The 22,417-nt window shown below is 51.5% G+C and overlaps 8 protein-coding genes across 8 annotated transcripts; 7 read left to right on the plus strand and 1 right to left on the minus strand.

Moving 5' to 3' along the window:
* Nucleotides 1-35: 35 nt before the first annotated feature.
* On the plus strand, nucleotides 36-1,314 carry RRS1 (ribosome biogenesis protein RRS1; the record flags this gene model as incomplete). Its single annotated transcript, XM_076631590.1, has 5 exons — nucleotides 36-76; nucleotides 167-262; nucleotides 325-662; nucleotides 728-996; nucleotides 1,063-1,314. The coding sequence occupies 5 exons, from the start codon at nucleotides 36-38 to the stop codon at nucleotides 1,312-1,314; spliced, it is 996 nt and encodes a 331-aa protein (XP_076488407.1).
* A 312-nt stretch (nucleotides 1,315-1,626) lies between these two features.
* Nucleotides 1,627-2,764, plus strand: JCM6883_005032 (uncharacterized protein; the record flags this gene model as incomplete). The annotated part of the gene is made up of 6 exons (XM_076631591.1): nucleotides 1,627-1,860; nucleotides 1,935-2,033; nucleotides 2,106-2,348; nucleotides 2,424-2,438; nucleotides 2,509-2,568; nucleotides 2,627-2,764. 6 exons carry the CDS (start codon nucleotides 1,627-1,629, stop codon nucleotides 2,762-2,764), a joined length of 789 nt encoding a protein of 262 aa, XP_076488408.1.
* Nucleotides 2,765-3,146: 382 nt separating this feature from the next.
* Nucleotides 3,147-4,344, plus strand: JCM6883_005033 (uncharacterized protein; the record flags this gene model as incomplete). The annotated part of the gene is made up of 5 exons (XM_076631592.1): nucleotides 3,147-3,387; nucleotides 3,459-3,664; nucleotides 3,727-3,849; nucleotides 3,913-4,206; nucleotides 4,276-4,344. The coding sequence occupies 5 exons, from the start codon at nucleotides 3,147-3,149 to the stop codon at nucleotides 4,342-4,344; spliced, it is 933 nt and encodes a 310-aa protein (XP_076488409.1).
* Nucleotides 4,345-5,682: 1,338 nt separating this feature from the next.
* JCM6883_005034 (uncharacterized protein) lies at nucleotides 5,683-6,913 on the plus strand (the record flags this gene model as incomplete). The annotated part of the gene is made up of 3 exons (XM_076631593.1): nucleotides 5,683-6,121; nucleotides 6,184-6,585; nucleotides 6,651-6,913. 3 exons carry the CDS (start codon nucleotides 5,683-5,685, stop codon nucleotides 6,911-6,913), a joined length of 1,104 nt encoding a protein of 367 aa, XP_076488410.1.
* Nucleotides 6,914-7,600: 687 nt separating this feature from the next.
* Nucleotides 7,601-9,328, minus strand: AIM25 (Aim25p; the record flags this gene model as incomplete). Its single annotated transcript, XM_076631594.1, has 3 exons — nucleotides 7,601-8,321; nucleotides 8,388-8,851; nucleotides 8,939-9,328. The coding sequence occupies 3 exons, from the start codon at nucleotides 9,326-9,328 to the stop codon at nucleotides 7,601-7,603; spliced, it is 1,575 nt and encodes a 524-aa protein (XP_076488411.1).
* A 79-nt stretch (nucleotides 9,329-9,407) lies between these two features.
* Nucleotides 9,408-10,230, plus strand: MPO1 (2-hydroxy-palmitic acid dioxygenase MPO1; the record flags this gene model as incomplete). The annotated part of the gene is made up of 4 exons (XM_076631595.1): nucleotides 9,408-9,449; nucleotides 9,527-9,742; nucleotides 9,812-9,949; nucleotides 10,033-10,230. 4 exons carry the CDS (start codon nucleotides 9,408-9,410, stop codon nucleotides 10,228-10,230), a joined length of 594 nt encoding a protein of 197 aa, XP_076488412.1.
* A 451-nt stretch (nucleotides 10,231-10,681) lies between these two features.
* PPS1 (tyrosine/serine/threonine protein phosphatase PPS1) lies at nucleotides 10,682-13,691 on the plus strand (the record flags this gene model as incomplete). Its single annotated transcript, XM_076631596.1, has 6 exons — nucleotides 10,682-11,133; nucleotides 11,209-11,711; nucleotides 11,774-11,922; nucleotides 11,981-12,702; nucleotides 12,765-13,371; nucleotides 13,443-13,691. 6 exons carry the CDS (start codon nucleotides 10,682-10,684, stop codon nucleotides 13,689-13,691), a joined length of 2,682 nt encoding a protein of 893 aa, XP_076488413.1.
* Nucleotides 13,692-14,923: 1,232 nt separating this feature from the next.
* Nucleotides 14,924-21,058, plus strand: MYO2 (myosin 2; the record flags this gene model as incomplete). Its single annotated transcript, XM_076631597.1, has 15 exons — nucleotides 14,924-15,076; nucleotides 15,451-15,595; nucleotides 15,666-16,000; nucleotides 16,063-16,188; nucleotides 16,254-16,898; nucleotides 16,962-17,045; nucleotides 17,112-17,899; nucleotides 17,963-18,381; nucleotides 18,449-18,536; nucleotides 18,595-19,756; nucleotides 19,825-20,372; nucleotides 20,436-20,575; nucleotides 20,647-20,679; nucleotides 20,745-20,923; nucleotides 20,990-21,058. 15 exons carry the CDS (start codon nucleotides 14,924-14,926, stop codon nucleotides 21,056-21,058), a joined length of 4,914 nt encoding a protein of 1,637 aa, XP_076488414.1.
* Between the last annotated feature and the right edge of the window lie 1,359 nt (nucleotides 21,059-22,417).

Here is a 22,417-nt window from a genome sequence, read left to right on the forward strand (position 1 = left end):
TGGCTTACATTTCACCACCACTCACCACATCAACGATGGACGTCTCAGAGATCCTCGAGCAATCTTCAGCCAAACAGTGAGTTCATCTAACCTCCCAAAAGCCTCACAGAGAGCGAGAACGAGTGCTGAAAAAATCTCATCTTCCGGAAACTTTCTTTGCTCGCAGACAAGCGATCTCTGTGCAGAAGGAGTTACCCGTAGAGTTCGACCTAGGTTTACTAGCAGCCTTCGACCCCAACCCGATCGACTTAGAGTCTTACCAGTCAGTCTACGACCTCTCTTCTCTCAACTTTGATCAAACGCTAAATCTCCTCCATCTCACAGGGAGGACAAAGAACAAGTATTGATCAGTAACGCACGAGATGGTATTCAACTCCTAGTCAACGAGATTTGGAACCAACCTACCCGAATCGTCGACGAAGGAGTCGTAGCCGATTTACCCGCGATCGCAACTGGTCTACCTCGAGAGAAACCTCTACCGAAACCGGCACCGATGACGAAATGGCAAGCGTTCGCGACGGCGAAAGGAATCGCACCGAAGGAGAAGAAGGATAGGATGGTGTACGATGAGGATAAACAGGAATGGGTACCGAGATGGGGTTACAAGGGAAAGAACAAGGACAAGGAAGAGCAATGGATTCATGAAGTACCGAATGGCGCTGGTAAGCTTACACTGAGTAATTCAAATCGAATCAGAAGGCGAGGACTGACAGATTTTTGTCGACAGATCCCAACTTTGATCCTGTCGCATCTGCTAAACAAGATCGTAAAGCTCGTTCGCTCAAGAACGAATCTCAACGACTTCGCAACATGCAACGAGCGGCCGCGAACGCTGCTACTCAAGCTTCAGAGAAGAAGGAGAGGAGTTCAGCGCGGGATCAGAAGAAGGTGGAATTGGATCGAGCTTTGAAGACGACGAAGAAGAGTACGGCGAGTGTGGGTAAATTCGATGACAAGTTGGCGGGCGAGTCGAAGGAGAAGAACGTGAAGCGAAAGGTGAGTCGCAATTTGTTTCTGCGGTTTCCTCTGATCCCCCCGCTCACGCATCTTTTCTTCCTGCAGTTCGATGCAAACGAAGTCTCTGCGAGCTCGGAACGTTCGAAATCACTCTCTATCCTCACTTCGATCGGTGCGACTCCATCAAACAAGCGTACTCGAGTTTCCGACGACGCCCCGAACGCTCGACAAGAAACGAAAGGATTGGTCAACGACAGGAAAGCAATCAAGAACCTTACCGGTGGACGCGGTGTTACGAGTCTGCAGGACAAGAGGGGGGGAAAGGGTGGACGAGGAGGAAGAGGCGGAAAGAAGTAGATTACTCTCGCTTCTCCCGGTTGTATCGTTTTCCTTCTACTTTCCTCACTGTCACTATCGTTGTACTGTTCCTCTTCGCCCTCATCTCTACAGCTCTCGAGAGGAAAAGCGATACGTTCGCCGATCGATCGTACAAAGCTCAAGCCTCCTCGACTCCCTTCTCGTTGCAAGGGTCCTTGCTCCGGTTCTGAACCGAGGAGGCGGAGGCGAACCGTGAGCCCTCGTGGTAAGAAAGGGAACGTCGAGCCTTGTTCTCTCTTGTTTCTCTTCCTTGCCACATTCTTCATTCTCTCCGGGCTAAGTCACGGGCGAATGTCGACTTCTCACCAACACGAAAATGAGGATGCCGAGTCGTTGAACCGCGATCTCGCCAAACTCTTCAAGAACGAGGTAGAAGCCAACATCAAGTTCGCGGACATACGAGGAGAACGCCCTTGGTGGCCCTTAGCTCACCTGGATGAGGTAGGAATCCAGAACGTCGATTGGTCGGCTTCCTTGAAGAACATGGCGATATTGCAGGAGAGAATGAGGAGCGGAGAATACCTCGTTGAGCTCGTTTCCTTTTCTCGACCGCTACTCTAAGTCTCGCTGACCGTGCGACGCGCCGTATCTCCTCTCAGGTCACATTCGACGGCATTGTCAACCCAGACTTCGCTTATCAACGAGTCATCGTAGCGGGAAAGGGAAAACTTCATGCGCTCTCCCCTGCACGTCGTCCGGTAAGTTATCAGTCTCGCCTGCATTTGCTTCGAAAACGTGTGTGCTGAGCCTCTTTGCCATCGTCTGACTAGTCTCCAGCGATCAAGAAGCCTTTTCTACCTAATGTAGCCGAGGAGCAATGGAACGCGCACCTTGTCACATCGAAGGAGGTTCGCGTAGCCGCGTTGAAGATCGCTAATCACTACTCGACGTATCATTCTCATGGAGGGACAGAAGCGGCACTGCGTCAAGAAGGGAGGCTCAGCAGGGATGTCGAAAAGTGGTTCGAGGAGGTCGTAATCTTGTTCGGAGAGAATCAAGGTGTCTGGGGCAAAGTCAGTCTCACGTCTTTCTGCCAGAAGGTACGTTGGAACTTGATGGTAGCTGGAGAATATGTCCGCTGTGGACAGCTTCCGTTGGCGAGAGTGAGTCTTGTCCGCTTTCTCTTGTTCTCGAATCATTGACTCATCCTCCTCATGCTTCCCTCTAACTCAGCGTGTTGTCCACGGCGATAAGGACGGTCTCCTTACCACTCCTCCGAACGTTTCCGTACCCGTGCGTGCCTCCTTCTTCCGCCAGCGAAAATTCGCTGAAAATTCCAATTTCGAAACAGGGTCCCGGATTCGTCGAATCCTCCTCGAGTTACTCTCTTTCCCGTATCTCTCACCGTTACGCTCGTCTCGTCGGCTATACCGGTGCGGAAGCTCAAGAAGGTGGACTCGAATACCGTTTAGCGTCGCGTCGTTTCTAAGGTTTTTGCACTCAGTTTGTGTTCTCGATGGACCTTGGTTCTGTTTCGTATCGTAGCTTGATTACTGGAAAGTTTCTTACTCGTCTGCGTCTAACTCGTGCCTTGGGTGAAGAGGAGGAACATAGCTGAATCAGAGAGCTCGGATCCCTCGCCGTCCGATCGAAATTCTTACCTTCGCCTCGTTACAAAGGTAACGGACTCTGTCGTCCGGGTAGCGGATAAGGCGGGGACACGCTGTCAGACTCAGTCGTAAGTCGCGAAACTGAGGAGGCGAGACCGAACTTCCGGCGCAGGGTTCGCTTTTTTTCTGTTTTTCGTGATCCGACTCAGCTGCATTGATCGCCTTTTCCCCTTCTTCCCTAACCACCAACCCGCTAGTAAGATGCCTCCTCACACGGGAAGGAGTAGATCTGTCTCTGCTGGGCCCTCGTCAGGTCCGATCAAGCGTCGAAGGTCTTCCTCTCCTCCTCCCTTCGGTCGTCACAACGTGTTCACCATCAACCCACATCACCATCGACCTGCCTCTGTCGCATCTTCCGCCTCTGGGTTTGATTCGCCTTCTGATTACGAGGAGGATGAGGAGGACAAGCCGCACGAGGACCCAGTTGAGGGATCGGACGATGGTTTGTCTTCAGAGTCGGAGGAGGACATTCAGCAGCCGTTGCCAATCGCCCTACGTGGCATTCCGGAAAAGGAGTTCCCGTCAAGACCGACGACATGTCTCGAATCAAGTGGACCCTCAGGCTTATCGAACGATTTTGTTCGAACCGAGGCGAGCTCATCAAGGGTTGGATCGATTCAGTCCGTAACCACCTCTCGGAGGACGCTGGATTCGACCTCGCTTATGTTCTCAAATCGCTCGAACTGATCCTTGACAGATTCGAAAAGGGCGAATTCCTCGTAAGTCGCTCGCATTCATGTCAAGCCTGGTTAGAAATGCAGCTAAACTGTGATCCGTGCAGGCAACCTTCAACGAGTCTTCGAAGTATGCAGATGTGATCAACTCGGAGTTCAAAGTCTCCAACATCTTCGTCAAGGGAAAAGGTAAAAAGCAAGGACATCCTATCTCTCACTCGAAACGATTGGTAAGCTTGGGTTTTCTACTCCTCGACGAGATCCCGTCTCTTGACTTCTCATTCGAGGGGTAGATGTTCGGAAACTGTGCCAAGCTCGATCTCCTCCTCGAAGAAAAAATCTATCACGACGCTCGAGCGGGGCATCTCGCACCGTTCTCGGCAGAGGATTTCGAAGCTTCAGTCAGCAAGATTGTCAAGGCCTTTCAGTCCCTCTGGTTCGACAGGCACTTCGAGGCAAAAGAGTGGAAAGATCGAATCCTAGCTCTTTACGAAAACCGTCACAAGCAGAACGATGCACGTCTTCGATGGAACTTGATCGTCGTTTCCGAGAGAGTCAGGACTCGAGAAGTACTTCCTGAACTCGAAGTAAGCTCTCGCCTGTCTCCTCACACCGGAACAGCCACTGATTCAATCGTCTTTATTCGCAAATCGCAGGAAATCTTCAACTCCATCCTATCGACTCCTCGTAACGTCCCTCTCACCGTTAATAACTTCTTCCATTAACTCCAAAGTCGAGTCTAGACTGACTTGGCTTGTGTGTAGGATCCATGTTTCGTCAAACCGAAGCTCGTAGCACAGCAGCCGGAATTTTCGCTTGCGAGAATCGGTCTTCGTCACGCGCAGAGGATCGGATTCGTCGGGAGAGAAGCAGTCGACGGTGGGTTGGAGTTCTGATATCGTGGTGTACCAGGCTGTCCTCTCGGAATTCAAACTTGATTCCCTCGCCCAGCTTCCTTCCCTCAGAAGTTGAGTCAGTGCGAACCGAAGCGCGGCGGACCAGTTTGAAGCTAGGACAATGATCGCGTGAGCAAAGTTTTGGCTACCCCAAGTAACGGCAAGAAGGAGTAGAGGGAGTACGTCGTGGTTTGTCTTGATCAACCGGGGAAGGAGATGCCTTCGTTTCGGCTGTCGCTTGAGTCGGTGTGGATGGTGTAGAGGTAGATGCTGTTGGTAACTTTGATCCTGATAGCTTGATCCCTCCGTACAGCGACATCGTTTGATCGGGAGTGAGTTGTTGTTCGGCGAAGAGAGTCTCGCTCTTTGACCTCTTACTGTTCACTCGCTGTCTCGGGAACTCGCTCGTGGCTACACTGTGCGGCGTATAGCTCTTGTGGGCGCGCTATAACAATCAGACTCAGCTCATCGCTTTGCTTTCCTTCGATTTCAGCTCCTCGCCCGAGTCTCGCTTGATCTGCCGACTTGTTCGCCGCCAAGAAGCATAGATCGATCGTCTACCTGTCGATGCTGTCTTCAATTCGCTTAATGTTGCAGGGAGTCTATAACTTTGCCGGGAATCGCGACCGATTTCGTCAGTTTTCTCCTTCTCGCCAATTTTTATTGTTCCTCTTCTCGTGACCTGTTCTCGCTGACCCTGTCTAGTCGAGCTAGGTCCGTTGGACTCCTCCCTCGCTCTACAGCGCTCACCGACATCGCTTCCGCAAAAGACGCGACGACTTTTCGAAATGATGTCCCCCTTTTCGTTTCTTCCTCTGTTCGACTCTCTTTCCCCTTCTACCTGATCCTCTCGATAGCGACGCTCGGAGCGAGCTCTGGCGGACGTTCAAGAGCGGTTCCTCCTCGTCAGATTCGACAATCCCGCTTTTCCTTTTCTCGTTTTCCCCCGAGTGATGTCCCTTGTCTCTCTTTTCTCTTTGCTCTTCTCTCTTTCCCTCTCTTCGCAGCTCTCTTGCGCAGCTACCCCCCAGTCGCACAAAACCCTTCCCTCGCTCTTCTTTCTTTCCTCTCTTCTCCTCATACCTCTCGACTTTCTTGGAATCACCTTACACTACTCCTCGACCTCTACTCCTTCACTCTATTCTCTACTCTACTCTCACCTCGAAGATGCTCTCCTCGACCCTCGTCGTCGCTTCACTCCTCGCTCTCACTCCTCTCGCTCTCGCCATCCCGACTCCTCTTTGGGACTCCTTTGACCCGAGTATTATCGAAGTAGGTGGAGGAGGAGGAGGAGGAATCGATGGAGGTCTCTACGGAGGAGGTGATCGAATCGCTGCTACTCGACTCAACAAGAACAAGAACAAAGCTCTCATCGCCGCCGAACGCAACAACCACCTAAACCTCGACAAGGACACTGAACTCGCGGCGAAGAACTATCGAGAAGCGAACCTCGATTTGTCGAAACTTCGTCAAACTCAAGATTCGAAACTCAACAAGGCTCAACTCGCGGCGATCGCAAAGGAACAAGCACTCAAGAAGAACCTTCGACTCGGAGGAGGACTCTGGAAACGTCAATACGACGGAACTGGAGGTCTCGATTCTTTCGGTGAGCTCAAACTCCTTCCCTCTCTCTCGTCGAAGGCTGACTCTCTTTTCGTCGCTCTCCAGGTTCGGATGATTCGTTCGACTCTCCCGACTCTATCGATTCCGACTCTTCTTCCTCTCCTCTGATCGGTTCTGATGCTGCTGTCGACCAAGACGGTCTCGGATTCGGAGGAGGATTCGGAGGTCTCTACGGAGGAGGACTCTCGGGCGGACTCTCGGGAGGAGGAGAAGGAGGACTCGGTGGAATCGGAGGAATCGACATCCTCGACAACAACGAAGCCAACTCGAACGAGAACGACGTCGGTCTCTCGTCGATTGGAGACGACTCGTACGTCGCTGCTTCTCCCGAATTCGATCAATTCGACGCCGAAGACGTTCCTCAAGAGTCAAACTCGATTGATGCCGATGCTGGATCATCTCTCATGAAGCGATCGTTCGGTCAAGGAGGAATCGGTTACGGAGGCTGTCAGTCGCTCTTCTCCTCCCTCTCTCACTCCAACTCGGTGACTGACTCTCTCTCTCTCACTCAGTTGTCGTACCTCAACCTCGCCTCCGCAAGACCCTCGCATCGAAGAACGCCAAGATCCTCAAACTCGTCGCTCTCGAAAACGCTCGTCGTCGCAAAGCTCTAAACCGTGCTCGAGTAAAGTTCAACACGAAGAAATTCAACGAACTCAAGTTCAAGAACGACGTTCACTTGAACAAGGACAACAAGGCGAAGGTCGTCGCACTCAAGGATCGAAAGGATCTCGCAACGGCGAAATTGAGTAAAATCGGAGGAGGTTTCTTCTAAGATTCTTTTGCTGTAGAATCACTCTCTCTTGTTCCCTTTCTTGTTTTCTAGTCTTGTGTAAACAAATATTAAGCCACCATCTCTTCTACGAGTGAGCGAAAGAGAAAGAGAGAGAGAGAGAGCAAACGAGAGACAGTTTTCTTCCGACAACTTGACGCTCGAGAGATACTTGACGCTCGAGAGATACTTGACGCTCGAGAGATACTTGACGCTCGAGAGATACTTGACGCTCGAGAGATACTTGACGCTCGAGAGAACAGATCTCTCGCGCGTCAAGCTTGTCTCTCCTCGACTCTTCTCTTGCTCGAATTAAGGACTTTCCTCTCTCGTCGTCGTCAGTCTCTCGGTGGCTGAGGCTGAATTCGGAGACCTGATGCGTTCTTCTGCCGAGCTTGTTCACTCTGATTTTGCCGCATTGACTCTTCTGCTCCTTCATCGCGCGCGTCTCTGCTTCGCACCTCACAAGCTCCTGCGTCCTATGCAAAATTGAGCGCGCTTTTCACTCGGGTTCTGGAGGTCGTCGCATGTCGGAGGTTTGTTTCTTGTCCATCCTTGCGAAAACCCGGACCCTGAGCACCCTCGTAGACTGAGGCATCTTCCATCTCTCATGAATTCGCTTGAGTTTGAGAAGAGGGGAGATGATTCTTACAACAACAGGCAAAACTTTGTTACTTTTTACGTTTCGTTCTACTCGTCTCCATCTCCCGGGAACAGATCACCCCAACCCCAGGTCCCTCCGTCATCTTCCTGACTCGGTTCCTGAGCCCAAGGATCCTGCATCAATTCTTCCTCCTGCGAACCAGAACTTCCCCAACCTCCTCCTCCATTCCCATCGTCCTCTCGATTCGGCCATCTCCCATCCCGATCCCTTTCTACATCCTCACTACTCGGTAGCGTCCTTCCATCATCTCCATACGGTGTCCCACTCCCAATCTCTCCCCTTCTAGCTTCTCTCTCGATCCCAGCCACTTCTCCTCCCATTCCTCCTGCACCTTCCGCCGCTTCCCCAGCTTCTCCTGCTGCACCTCCTCCTCCAAAGCCTCCGATGGGAATCGGGAGAGGCATGAATCCACCGAGTCCTCCCATTCCTCCGGCTCCGGAATGACGAGAGAAGAAATCGAAATCGATTGAAACGGCCGTCGCGAGGAGGGTCGCTCGATGATCTAGCGGAATAGAGGGGGTATCCGAAGCTGAAGGAACGAGGGAAGTCGATTCTGTTGGTGAAGTGGCGGAAGGGGAGGAAGATGTAGGAGCGAGCGAAGTTGAACTGGAGGTGGAGGGAGAGGGAAGCGACCCGGAGGTTTGGGGAGATTCGAGTTGCGGGTTGAGTTCGTCGACGACTCCTTCGAAACGGAGAACGTATTGACCGACATCGGCGAAGAGCTCCCGAGCGAAACCGGTAAAGTTTCTGTAGAAAGCGATGGCAGCTTGTCAGCAGTAGATCAGAGCCGAGCCGAAGCGATGGGAAACTCACCGATTGATTGAAGCGATCACTTTACCCTGCTCGTCCCTCACTGAGAAATCCCAAGCGAGAAACCCTGAATCGATATTCCCAAATTGAACCATCTCCCCATCTCTCTTTACGAACGTCTCATATTTCCTCCTAATCAAATTCCAAACCTGCGCCGCTTCCCCAATCACGATCTGTTCAGATTCCCTACCCTCGGATGAGCCATTCTGTTCAACTAGTTCCATTTCTCGTTTCGCCTCTTGCGCGGTCGTTGCCGTGTTCGACGCGGGGGTCGAAACGTAGATTCGAGAATTGATGAAAGTGAAGGGTCGGTGAATGTTGAGGAGTACTTGACCTTCCGGGGAGAGGACAGTCGCTCGAAAGGGTCGGTGAGTTCGAAGGAATTGTCGTTTCAGAGTGCCGGCGATTCCGACTTCTTCCTCGAGTAGATATCCGAGCAGGTTCCCTTCTGGCGAAAGGAGTTGATACTATTGAGCATGACGAGATGAGGGTCAGCCTACGAGAAGGAGAGGGAGGAGTTCGAAGAAAGAGGGGAAATTCGTGGAATAACTGACTCTGTTCGCCTGTTCAAATCCCAGGAAGATATTCATGAACTCGATCTGACGAGCTACTACAATCGCCGGCTGCGACAACAACTCCTTGACTTTTGTTGACCATTCGCCTCTGGCGACATCGAGAACTCCTTCCGAATCTTGAGGTACTCGAACGGGAATTCGAGAGATCGGGGGACCGAGAATCGATAGCTCAGTACTCTCGAGTGGTTCTGTCGAGGTACTGGTGGCAGGGTGAGGCGTTGTACGAGAGTGAGAGGGGTTCGTAGATGACGTTGTTGGGATTGAGCGTCTCGATCGAGTGAAGCGCGATGCGGACCGGTACAAGGTAGGTGAGCTCGTTGTTGGTACTTTGATCGCTTTCGTCAAGGTATTGAGCGTTCTGGCGAGCATGTTTTGGTGAAAGGAACGAAAGTCAACTTCGAAGAAGACTTTCTCCCTCTCACTTGTCACTTCGATCCCGCCGAGGAAGATGAGTAAGCTACTGAACTTTGAGGACCAGTTCACCTTCTACGTGAGCCCTGTCTTCCTTCCCTCTCGAGTCTTCCCCCACACCGTACTCATCCTCCCCCTCTCCCTCTTGTTCTCCAGGCGGCATACCACACGAACAAGAACAATGTACTCATCCACATCCTCTGTGTACCGACCATCCTCTTCACCGCCCTCATTCTCACCCACGGTATTCCCGGAGCTTCAAGATCTCTCGCTTCCCTCGAAGTTGGCTCAACTACTCTCGACCCGACTTTCCCTTTCCTCTGGGCTGCCGGGAACGCAATCTACTTCATTCTGCTCGAACCTATAGCCGGAGTGAGTCCTCTCTTTCCTTGGATTCACTCGTTTGAATGCCGGCTAACTTGAAACTCTTTTAACCGGCAGTTTCTGTACGCTCCGATTCTTCTCTCATTAGGGCATTTGTCGAATGTACTGTACTCGAGTCATCATGACGCTGCGATGAAGTATGCCGGAATCGCGTTCGTAGCGAGTTGGATCGCTCAATTTGTCGGACACGCAAAGGTACGTCACTACCTCAGTACCCTCTTCGGTCCGTCTACCAGTCTTCGATCGTCGACACTGACCCTTATTGATCTGCTCGCTAGTTTGAAGGCAGAGCTCCGGCACTGTTCGATTCCCTACTCCAATCCCTCGTCCTCGCCGTCTTTTTCGTTTTCCTCGAGATCCTCTTCTTCCTAGGCTACAAACCTGCCTTGTTCAAACGACTACAGAACAAGACGGGGGTCGAAGTCGCAAAGTATAGGAGGGAAAAGGCTGCGAAAGAGGGAAGGAAAGCGAAGTGATTCTTGAAGCTTTCCGAAGCTCCGAGACAGGTTATCATTCGTGTTTATCACGCTTTGTACTCAACTCATGTCCATCTCATCTATTCGTGTCGTATTCTATAGCTCTCTATTGTTATCCTCGTCGGTTGTGTCCTCTATCATGCTGAATCTGTTAGTTTCGATTCTCGAAGAAAGAATGTGAAGTGAAATTTACCGTCGACGTCGTCTGTTTCGCACGTTTCGAATGTTCTCTGCAGCCGAGCGGACGATAGTGCGGCGCACAAGAGAAAAAGCTTGCGAAAGTAACGAGAACGACGCGCTCGAACCGTGTTCAATGAAATTCGCGACCCCTTTCACAGACTTTCAAACGCGCGCTCTTTCTCTCTCTCTCTCCTCCATCTTCCTCTTTTTCAACTTTCACCTCACACGAGATACTGCCCGGTGCAGATCTCACAACTTCCCAACCCAAGCCATGTCTGTTCAAATGCACCCTCAAGCTTCTCGTCACGCTGTTCCCCCTTCTTCGACTTCCTCTGCTGCTCCATCTCCTCTCGCCTCTTCTCCATTCTTCCCGAAACTCGATTCAATCTTCCCCAACTCGTCCTCTACCCGTCGTCACGCCCAACAACAACACCAATCTCATGCTCACTCAAATCCAACTCCTCTCGACGCGTCTCGCCAAACTTCTCCTCGAGGCCTACAAGTCGATGCCTCGATCTACCCCCTCTATTCTCTCTCTCATCACGCTCCCCAGATCCGAGTGTTGTCGGCGAGTGAATACGCAGATTTGCACGAACGCGACTCGCGAGCAAAGTTGGATGAAAAAGAATTGTTCCCTTGGAGTCATGGAGGCGCAGACGTACCAGATTCGGCCGCTTCGAAGTACTTTGGATTCGGGTGTGGTCAAGCCGCGAAAACTCCAAAGTGAGCCTCCCAGAAAAAAACACCATCACTCTCTTTTTTCTCAATCGCGTCGCTAACTCTCCCTCTTTTTGACAGTTATCGTGGTTTAACGACGATCAAAGCACCTCCAGTACCTACCTCGAGTCGTTCGAATGGAGCACCGGGAGGAGGATCAGGAATGTTACGACGTAAATTGACTTCTTCGTTCACTTCGTGGACTTCTTCCTCTTCGACAAGCAACCTCTCTTCAACCTCGACTTCAGCTACCTCTGACCGTTCCGCTTCCGCCTCACCTACTCCTTCTCCGTCCTCCTATTGTCGTCTCGTCTCCTCCTTCGATGCGGCTCAAATCCTCGAAACCGATCCTTCTTCCGGACAAACGATTTTCAAGCTTCCTCAACTTCCGGCTCAAGTCAATTTGAGACACTTTGCACTACAGGCGGCGAAGTATGCGACGATTAGTGATGTCGTTGTTTATGGACAGAATGGGATTGATGAGAGTGTTGTCGAAACGGCGAGACAAGTGAGAGAAGCGATGGATTTCGAGAGGGACAAAAGAGGCGGAAGGGGATTGTACTACAATGTTTACATCATTGCTCGTGAGTCTACACCTTCATCGATCAGTGTGGAAGTGTGAGCTAACGGAGAGACGTGTCGACAGAGCCGTTTTCGGTTTTCGAGCTTGAACACCCGAAACTCGTCGCGTTCGATTCCCTTGGGTTCAGGAGGAACGCACTAAACTTCTTTGATCGCGAAAAGGAAGAGATGAGAGCTTTGACGGAAGCTTCTCAGATTGGCGAGAACGTTTGGGTAAGTACACACTTTCCGACCGCTCGAAAACGATTCCTAACGAGATACTTTCCCATAGCTCGGCAACTCTCAAGACGTACCCATCGTTTCGAATCAACGATCTCGATCCCCCTCGCCAGACTCAGCTTCGAGCCTGCTCGACGATGGAAACCCGCTCTCTTACGCAGTTTGCATCGAAGTTCACGACAGCGCTCCTCTCCATTCTTCGAACATCCTCGGTCAAGCCGAACACGCCCTCGATGTCCTCCAAGAACAAGGTCAAGCGTACGAAGACGTTCAACGTCTCCTCCAAGGTGAACAAGTTTACCACGAGAAAACTACGATCGTTCGTCCTCAACTCGAAGACATCATTCATCTCGAAGCCCTCTCGAGTCCAATGTCTTTGGGAAATTCTCACCGTGCGCGCACCGCTTACGTACACAAGACGGTAGATCTCGCCCTTTGGATCCGAGATCAAGCTTCCCCGGCTTATCACACGAATCGACTTCCTCGTCGAATCCTCCTTCACTGTCCCGACGGTTACACGGAAACGACCCTCCTCGCCCTCACCTACGTCATGATCAATCGTCGTTGTCATGCCGCCGAAGCCTACCTCTACCTTCAAGAGGATTCGGAGAGGTCGTTCTACGTATACCCGACGGATAAGGAAACGATTCTCAAACTCGAACAACGCGTCAAGGATATCCTCGCGAGGGAAGATGAGGAAGAGGATCGGGCGATCGAATGGCACAATAGTCAAAGAGCAGTCGAAAGCGCTGGAATGGAAAGGAGTGATTCTGGGTTCGTTCATCTCTCATTTCTTCTCCGCCGGGCTTTGAGCTGACTCTTCACATGATGCACAGTTTCGTCGACTCTACCGATGACACGATCACGGTCGAACACAAACCAATCTCGTTACCGCAACGTACCGAAATGCGACTTTCTTCCCCTTCGCTCGACCCTTGGTTCTTCGGTCAGACGTTCGAAGGTCATTTCCCGAGTCGTATCCTCCCTTACCTCTACCTCGGAAACCTCAATCACGCCTCGAACGCCCTCATGCTCAAAGAGCTCGGAATCACTCACGTCGTTTCTCTCGGAGAATCAGCTCTCACTCCTCCTACGCCCCCAAGCTTCTCGTTCAGCAAAAGTTTCAACCACGACAACTCGTCAACCCCCGATCGCCTCCCTCAAAACTCTCTCTGGCTCGAAGAACGACTCGGAAACATTTCAGTTCTCGATCTCAAGAATTTCGCCGACGACGGAATCGATTCGATTCAACCTCACATTGACGAAGCGATTGAATTCATCGATGAAGCTCATCGTCGTGGTGGGAAGATCCTCGTTCATTGCAAAGTTGGAGTGAGTCGTTCGGCGAGTATCGTCATCGCGTATATGATGAAACATGTTGGACTCGATCTCGCTTCGTCTTACCTCCTCACGAGGAGTCGTCGTCTCAATATTCTCATTCAGGTGAGCTCTCTCCTTCTCTCTTCCTCGGCGGGAAGCTCATGCTGATATCAACCTGCGTTTCGTGCTGCCAGCCCAATCTTCCTTTCATGGCCGCTCTTCACGCTTTCGAAGCCTCCCTACTCGACCAACAACAACAACAACTACTCTCTACTAGTCGTTCTCCTTCACCTCGATCCTCCGCGTCCTCGTCCTCCTCTTCTCAAGACGACACCGATCCGCTCGATCGACTCGCTCAACCGGGACTCAAACGCAGTAATCGACTCGGGTGGAGTTTCCTTTGTTCTGAAGTCGCGAAACTCAACGAAAGGTTCTTGTGTTGAACAAAGAAAAACGTGAGTTTGCTGTTCTCTATTTTTGCGATTGAGCTTGAACTCGAACTGAGTAGAATTTTTCACTCTTGACCGTAGCTTCTTTCTCACCACGCTTGACTACACCAATCTCGATATCAAACTCACGACCAATCTTCACGACCTACGATACAACCTGCTGCATCTCAAAATACCTCTCGCATCTCTCTCTGTACTTCTCCCCCTCGATTCCCCTCCTCACTGCATCGTCGTCTCTCTCTCGTTTGCTACAAAAACTGTATAGAACCTCTCCCTCTCTCGACCTTCAGGTTTCATTTTTGCTTTTCAGTTCTCTGTCGTTCTGTCTCGACCAAAGGTTGTTTTGTTTTTCTAGTTTCAGGGTTACTTGGGGTTGTCTTCGCCTTTTCGTTTTGAGCGTTTCTCTTGTAGCCATATAACAGTCACTGCTTTCCCTGTCTCTCTCTCTGATTGTGTTTGGGTTGGGCTTTGTATAACTTTTGTTAGTTTCTCGTTCGCACCTTCTGACTGATTCAATTCGAATAAACAACCTTTCTCTTCTCTCCTCGCGATAAGTCCGACTCGAGTGAGCCGAGTGATGTTCCGGGCCGCAAGGAAGTAAGGACAGAGTATGGCGATGAGAGAGCTGGATACAAGCGAGGGACGGAGGAAAAGGCTCAAAGCTCGAAAACAGAGGGCCGATCACGCACGAACGGACGCCGAGACGCTCGGAAGCAATGATTCGTCTCAGGTGGAGCGAGGAGTCCGGTAGCTACCAGATAGGAGAGGATCTGAGGGTGCAGAGGAGCTTGAAAGGGAAGAAAGCGCAGAGAGACGAGATAAACACGTCAAGAGCAAAGCATAGCAGCGGGAACGAGCCGCACAGCTACCTGAGACCTTGAACGACACTGAACGAGTAGCCCATGAGCAAAATGAGAGAGGGTGTAGACGAGGGAGCTCGAGGAATATTGGAAGTGAAACTTTTGGAAGTTTGGTTCAATAATTTCGAGGTAAGTAGTGGCGGGAGTCGACGGCGAGTGCAGCGTAACGCGCAGACGAGTCGTGGCGAGATTCATGTGAACTGACAGAAGAAGAGCGCAGCTGCCACGAATTTCCAGCCTGTCGACGCGACAAGCTGCTTCACTCCTCTCGCTTCATCTCGGTTTACCCTTCACTTCCCTTACTCTACTCTCTACTACTACGACTCTTTCTAACAGCGTGCTGGACGCGCAAAACCTTCGTCCGGCATGAGTAGTTCATCCTCGCTCGTCGACGCTTATTCGATCAACGCCAAAGTTTGGTTCCCCGACAAGGAACAAGGGTGGATATCGGGACATGTCACGGCTAGAGCTATTGAGGGCGATCAGGTTAAACTAGAGTTCGTGGATGATAAGGGAAAGGTGAGCTCTCCCCTTCTCCTTTGAAACGGGATTCAAGGGGAACGAGCGATCCTGCTCTCGGATAACTACGGGACGGAATGAGAATGTATTTGGATACTCTCAAGAGGTACCGGGAGCAGCAGACGAGCTGGGAGAGGCCACTCTGTCGTTGAAAGGAGGTCGTGACGGGCCAAGTTGAACGGTTCTTCTCCCGTCCGAAACCGCGTGCTTCGCCCGGGAGACAGTCTCAAGGATATACACAAGTATTATGAAGTTGGCATACCGAAGGAATCGCGCTCAAGCGATATGAGACCGCTCGAACAAGCTCCCGAATTCCGGAAACGAGAAGACTCCTTCGCTGACACGATTCCATCTCCGTTTTCGCCTGAATGTAGGAGTCGAAAGTATCAGTAGCTCTCTCTGCTCTCGAAGCTGCGAGTCCCGCCAACCCTCTAGAGGTTCTCCCGCCTCTTCGCAATCCTCCCCTTCTCGAATCAACTGAAGATCTCACAAACCTCTCATACCTCAATGAACCTGCCGGCAAGTTCGAGGATCTCCTCTGATCGTCGAATCCATGTCGCTGACTATGTATTTGTGCACCGCTATGCAGTTCTTCACACTATTCTCCATCGTTACTCTCTCCGTTCCATCTACACTTATTCGGGAATCGTCCTCGTTGCCGTCAACCCTTTCTCCTCTCTATCCGTCTACGACCATTCGATCGTCCAAGCGTACTCTGGACGAAGAAAAGGAGATCTCGAACCTCACTTGTTCGCGATCGCGGAAGAAGCTTATCGATGTATGGTCGGAACTGCTGGAGAACCCGGTGGAAACCAAACCATCATCGTCAGTGGAGAATCGGGAGCTGGAAAGACGGTTAGCGCGAAGTATATCATGAGATATTTCGCGACGGTCGAAGACTCGAGTCGACCCGGAAAGAAAAAGGTAAGTTCTCTTTTCGTTCCGAATGAATTACGGACGAGAGGCTGATATTCGAGCCATTCTAGACTACCGCGAGTGGGATGAGTGAGGTAGAAGAACAGATTCTCGCAACGAATCCGATCATGGAAGCTTTCGGTAACGCGAAAACGACGAGGAACGATAACTCTTCTCGTTTCGGAAAATATATCGAGGTAGGCTCGTTCGATATCAGCTCTATGCAAAGTATGGGGCTCATCTCTCGAATTCTCGTCTGCAGATCCTCTTCGACGACACGCAAACAATCGTCGGAGCTCGAATCCGAACTTACCTCCTCGAACGGTCCCGTCTCGTCTACCAACCCGAAACGGAACGCAACTACCACATCTTCTATCAACTTCTCGCGGGTGCTCCTTCGTCGGAAAAGAAATCTCTCGGACTCGATTCGGCTTCTTCGTTCACGTTCCTCAATCAAGGAGGACCGAACGCGATCGCGATTCCCGGTGTCGATGATGCTGCCGAGTTTGCCGCGACTCAACGAGCTTTGAGTACGGTTGGAATCACGGTTGAACGTCAATGGCAAATCTTCAAGCTTCTCGCCGCACTCCTTCACCTCGGAAACATGCAAATTCGCGCAACTCGAACCGATGCCCTCCTCGACGACGAAGACCCTTCCCTCACTCTCGCGACTCAACTCCTCGGGATCGACAAGAGCGAGTTCAAGAAATGGATCCTGAAGAAACAAATCGTTACTCGAACGGACAAGATCGTGACGAGTTTGAACGCCGCTCAAGCGAATATCGTCAAGGATTCGGCCGCGAAACATATCTATGCGAGCTTGTTCGATTGGCTCGTCGCGGTCGTCAACGAGAGTCTTACGAATGAAAAGGTGGAAGGTTCTGTCAAAAGTTTCATTGGTGTCCTCGTGAGCGAACGTCCTCTTAGACCTGTAAGATCAGCTGTACTAAGCTCCCGTTACGTCCCACAGGATATCTACGGGTTCGAGCATTTCAAGAAGAACAGTTTCGAACAATTCTGTATCAACTATGCGAACGAGAAACTTCAGCAAGAGGTAACAGATGATCCGAATCATCCAGCACCCAAGCGTCGGAGGCTGATGAGGTTTCCTCTGTTACAGTTCAATGCGCACGTCTTCAAGCTCGAGCAGGAAGAATATGTGCGAGAACAAATCGACTGGACGTTTATCGATTTCGCCGACAACCAACCTACGATCGACCTCATCGAAGCGAAACTCGGTGTCCTCTCGCTCCTCGACGAAGAATCTCGAATGCCCTCAGGATCCGACGCCAACTTCGTTCAAAAGCTCTACTCGACCGTCGGAACAAAACCTGAAAACGCAAAGGTGTTCAAGAAGCCTCGATTCGGCAACAACGGATTCACGATCGCCCACTACGCTCTCGACGTTACCTACGAAGCCGACGGATTCCTCGAGAAGAACCGAGACACCGTTCCGGACGAGCATCTCTCCCTCCTCGCCTCTTCTACCAACTCTTTCCTCAAGGAGGTTCTTGAACGAGCTGACGCTACGAAAGCCGCCGTCGCTGAAGCGGATGCCGCGAAAGCTGCAGCTCATCCTCAGTCAGTCATCATGGACAAACGTTCGAGCACGCTCGGAGGACCGAAAGGTCTCGGAGGACCAGGTCGAATTGGAGGAGGTGGAGGATCATCTCGAAAACCTACGCTCGGATCAATCTTCAAGGCTTCGCTCATCAGTCTCATGGACACGATCGATTCGACGAACGCTCACTACATTCGATGTATCAAACCGAACGAGGCGAAAGCGGCGTGGGAGTTTGAACCCCCGATGGTACTCGGTCAACTTCGAGCTTGTGGTGTTCTTGAAACTATCAAGATCAGTTGTGCCGGTTACCCGACTCGATGGACCTTCGACGAATTCGCAGATCGGTACGTTTCACCTTGATTTCGTCTCTGCCTTCGATTCTCGATTTAACTCGTCTCTGTTTGCAGTTACTACATGCTCGTTCCGTCTTCGAAGCTCTCATCGTCGGCCGATCTTCGAAACCTGTGTAGCGAAATCCTTTCGTCGACAATCTCGGAAGCCGACAAATACCAAGTCGGTCTCACGAAGATCTTCTTCCGTGCCGGTCTCCTCGCTCGATTTGAACAACTCCGAACAAACCGCCTCAACGAACTGACGACGCTCATTCAGAAGAACGTTCGACGATACATCGCCCAACGAGATTACAAACGGTTACAAAGGAGTGCGGTCGGACTTCAAGCTTTGTGGAGAGGGAAAGATGCGAGGAAACGAGTCGAGACGATGCGACAAGATCGAGCGGCGGTGCAGATTCAGAAAGCCGCGCGAGGGTATCTCGAGAGGTCGAAGTTCCAACGAGCGAGACAAGCAGTTTTGGCGATTCAATCGAGTGAGTCTCCCTTTCCTCGTTCAGTATGTCCTACTTGATTCCCGACGCTGACTCTCTCGATCGATAGTTGCTCGAGGTCAACACGTCCGAAGAACGTTCAAGGAGGAACGAAAGACTCAAGCTGTCGTCGCTCTTCAAGCTCTCATTCGAGGATGGTGAGTCCTCTCTTCCTCATTTTGACAAACTCGATCTGATTCGTTACTCCATTGCTAGGCTCGTTCAACAAACCACCGCTCGGGATCGCAAGCGTGTCGTTCTCATTCAGTCCTGTGTTCGTCGTCGAAACGCCAAAAAGGAGCTCACGACCCTCAAGACCGAAGCTCGTTCCGCGGTTCACTTCAAGGAGGTTTCGTACAAGCTCGAGAACAAGGTTGTCGAACTCACGCAAAACCTTCAGAAGCGAACGGCAGACAACAAAGATCTTCAAGGCAAACTTCGCGCGCTCGAACAACAGCTTCAGTCGTGGGTCTCGAAACACGACGACGCCGATTCGAAAGTGAAAGCCCTACAGGTCGAGCTCGACAAGCCCACGGTATCTCGTCCCGAATTCGAGGCACTCTCGGAGCAGAAACGAGCACTCGAAGCTAAATTGGAGGAATCGCTCAAGAAGATCGCTGAACAAGACGCTGAGATCGAGAGACTCCATCAAGACTTTGTCAAGCAGAAGGAGGACCTCGAAGCTCAACACTCGACTCTCAAGACTTCTCTCGCCGCCGCTTCGGACGATTCTTCGACTGTTTCGAGTCTCCGACAAGAACTCGCTTCCCTCCGCGAACAGCTCTCTCGACAAGTCGCCGCCAACAACGCGGCACCGAAAGCTGCACGACCCGAAGGAGGCAAGTTTGAGATGTCGACTGGTCAAACTCGAGCGCTCGAGAACGGAGTCGGAGCCGCGATCGGAGGAGGAGCTCTCGCCGCAGCAGCTTTGGCCGCACCGACGAACGGTAAACGTCGCGCACGGAGACACAGTGATGGAGTTCCTGACGCCGCCGTCAGTCCGATTCCCGACGACGATCGATGGGAGCGAGGTCCTCGTCCCGTTTCGGTCGCGTTCCCTCAAGAAACGAACGTTCGACGACTCGGTGCTGGACCCGGAGGTAAATCCTACCTTCCCGACGTCTACGATGATCCCGCCGAGGAGATCATGCGCCTGCTCGAGGAGGAGGAACCGCTCGACGAAGACGTTCTCTTCAGCCTCATTCGACACCTCAAGATCCCTTCTCCCAATCTCTCGAGTCCACCTTCGCCAAAGGAGGTACTCTTCCCGGCTCATCTCATCTCGCTCGTCACGAACGAAATGTGGAAGTATGGAATGATGAGGGAGAGCGAACGATTCCTCGCGAACGTGATGCAAACTGTTCAACAACACGTCATGGTTAGTCACTCTCGCTTCTCTCTCTTGAAGTACCAGCACCGACTCTAACCGTCTTCGCATGATCGTAGAGCTACAGCGGAGACGACGTGATCGTTCCGGGAATCTTCTGGCTTTCGAATGTTCACGAAATTCTCTCGTTCGTCTGCATCGCCGAATCCGACATTCTGCAAGGAATCGGACCCGGAGATGGAGCGGTCGGTCGAGACTACGAATGGGACGATTACGAGCGATTGGTCACGATCGTGAAACACGACCTCGACTCGCTCGAATACAATATTTATCACACCTGGATGCAAGAGACGAAGAAGCGATTGCACAAGATGGTTATTCCCGCTCTGATCGAATCTCAATCGTTACCCGGGTTCGTCACGAGTGATTCTGGAGGACGACTCTTCAACCGCCTCGTTGGAGGAAACCAACCTCCGGCATTCAGCATGGACGACATCCTCAACCTCCTCAACAAGGTCTGGAAGAGTCTCAAATCGTACTACGTCGAGCACAGCGTCGTTCAACAGGCGATTACCGAACTGCTCAAACTCATCGGAGTTTCGAGTTTCAACGATCTTCTCATGCGACGAAACTTCTCTTCGTGGAAACGAGCGATGCAAATTCAATAGTGAGCACCTCACCATCTTCCGTTGTAACTCCCGATGTACTGACCCTTCTCGACGTCGAACAGCAACATCACTCGTCTCGAAGAATGGTGCAAAGCTCACGACATGCCCGAGGGAACCCTTCAACTCGAACATCTCATGCAAGCTACGAAGCTTCTTCAACTCAAGAAAGCTTCACTACCCGATATCGAGATCATCTTCGATGGTGCGTCTTTTTCTCTCCTCGTGCTTGTTCGGTTTGGCTGTAGGCTGACTCGCTTCTTTCGACCGATTCAGTTTGCTGGATGTTGACTCCTACCCAGATTCAAAGTGAGTTACTGGACTCTTGTCGTTTTTCTGACCTTCATCACTGATCTGTCGTCTCCTGCTTGCAGAACTTGTCGCGAATTATTATGTTGCCGATTACGAGAACCCTATCTCCCCCGAGATCCTTCGGGCCGTCAACGCCCGAGTTGTTGCCGGAGATAAGAACGATCATCTCCTGCTCCCTCCCGAAGTCGAAGAGGCTGGACCTTACGAGACTCCTCTTCCTCGAGAAGTTACCGGTATCGAAGTGAGTTTTGGATCTCTTCACTCGAGCGTCGTTTCCAGTTCCTGACAGAACTCTCTGAACGTGTAGACATATATTCCCGCATGGTTGACATCGCCGCATTTGAGGCAACTCGTTCAACTCGTCGCATCTCTGTGATTTGTTACTTCGAAGCTGGACATCTTTCGCCTTCCCCCTTGTCTCATTCTCGCACTGTTATATGTATCCCTCCCTCCCGTTCATCCAGCACTTTACCATTTCTCATTCTCGCACACTACATCCTTTCCTTTTCATTTTCGTCCTTTCTTCATTTCTTCCTTCATCCCACTCATCTTTCGTTCAAACCTTTTGTCTTTCTCTTCCTCGATCTTACGCAACGGGTGTCTCTGTCGGTTTCTTCTCTCTTCATCGAAGTTGGTTTTACTGCAGTTTTTCGTTTGTTTCTCTCCGAACGCAATTCATTCTCCTTACAGCGCATGACTCGACTCGACGGAAGATCGTCTCATGAGAGTAGGAGGCGCGCTGCGGTAGAAGTCGACGCATTCGCTGAGACAGGGTGTGGGTGCACGAGGCAGAGAGATGAGAAGGAAGCTCACAGCGCGAGAGAGAAACGAACGTACTCTCGAGGTGAGGACGCTCTGCGTACAGTACAGTAGACACGGAGCAGTCTCTCTGCTGGAGGTTACTGTTGCGAACTGATGAGACACCCAAGCGATCAAACTCTAAAAGTTCAGACTTCTTCGTGGAACAGGATTGGGATTTTCTCGCTTCTTCCCGCCGATTCTACCCGGATCCCCCTCATCTTACGACGACAATAGCCCTCAGAGGCCCACCTCCGATGCGCTTTACCTCGAGACTGATGACATTCGTGGGCAGAGCTCTCCTCCAATTGTCGTTTCCACCTCGCGGCAAAGTGACGGCCGTGTAGATCCACCTCGCCTCTCCTCCTGTCGGGTCCCCCGTCACTCACGAGCGAAGCGATTAGTCGTCAGGATAGGGGTAAATTCGGCGAACGAAGGTGATGACTGGACAGCGCGAAGGGAATGAACGACTTGAACGCGAATCGGGGCGAGGGGGATCATCCTTGCGGGCGGAGCTGGACGCGTCAACGAGGCGAAGTGAAGGTGTCAATCAGGTGTAGTTCTCGACTCGGGTAGGTCCTCCGTCGGAGGATTGGCTCGGACCTCGTCTCTTCGTCTTCCTTCCTTGAGTTTGTACCTCTTTTCTTTTCCCTCTCTTTACTTTGCTTCCTCCTGATCCTCCTCACTAGGCTGAGACTCGCTCTTCTGTGCCTCCCCATCGACCTGATCCTGATCGTCTCTTCCTCGCTCTGGTCTTCGCTCTCCTCCTGATTCGAGATATCGTTCCCTCTCTTCCCGCGACAACCTCTCCCACCCTTCCTGGATTACCGACGCTACATTCAATGCTCTTGTTCTTCAGCGCTCGAAGACACAGCAAGAAGTATAAAGGCGCGACTACTGACTCAGGTTTTCGTTTCCGTTAACTCCGCCAACTGAA

Source organism: Sporobolomyces salmoneus, assembly GCF_050403485.1.
Source record: "Sporobolomyces salmoneus JCM6883 DNA, S_salmoneus_JCM6883_v1_ctg18, whole genome shotgun sequence".
NCBI classification, from domain to species: domain Eukaryota; kingdom Fungi; phylum Basidiomycota; class Microbotryomycetes; order Sporidiobolales; family Sporidiobolaceae; genus Sporobolomyces; species Sporobolomyces salmoneus.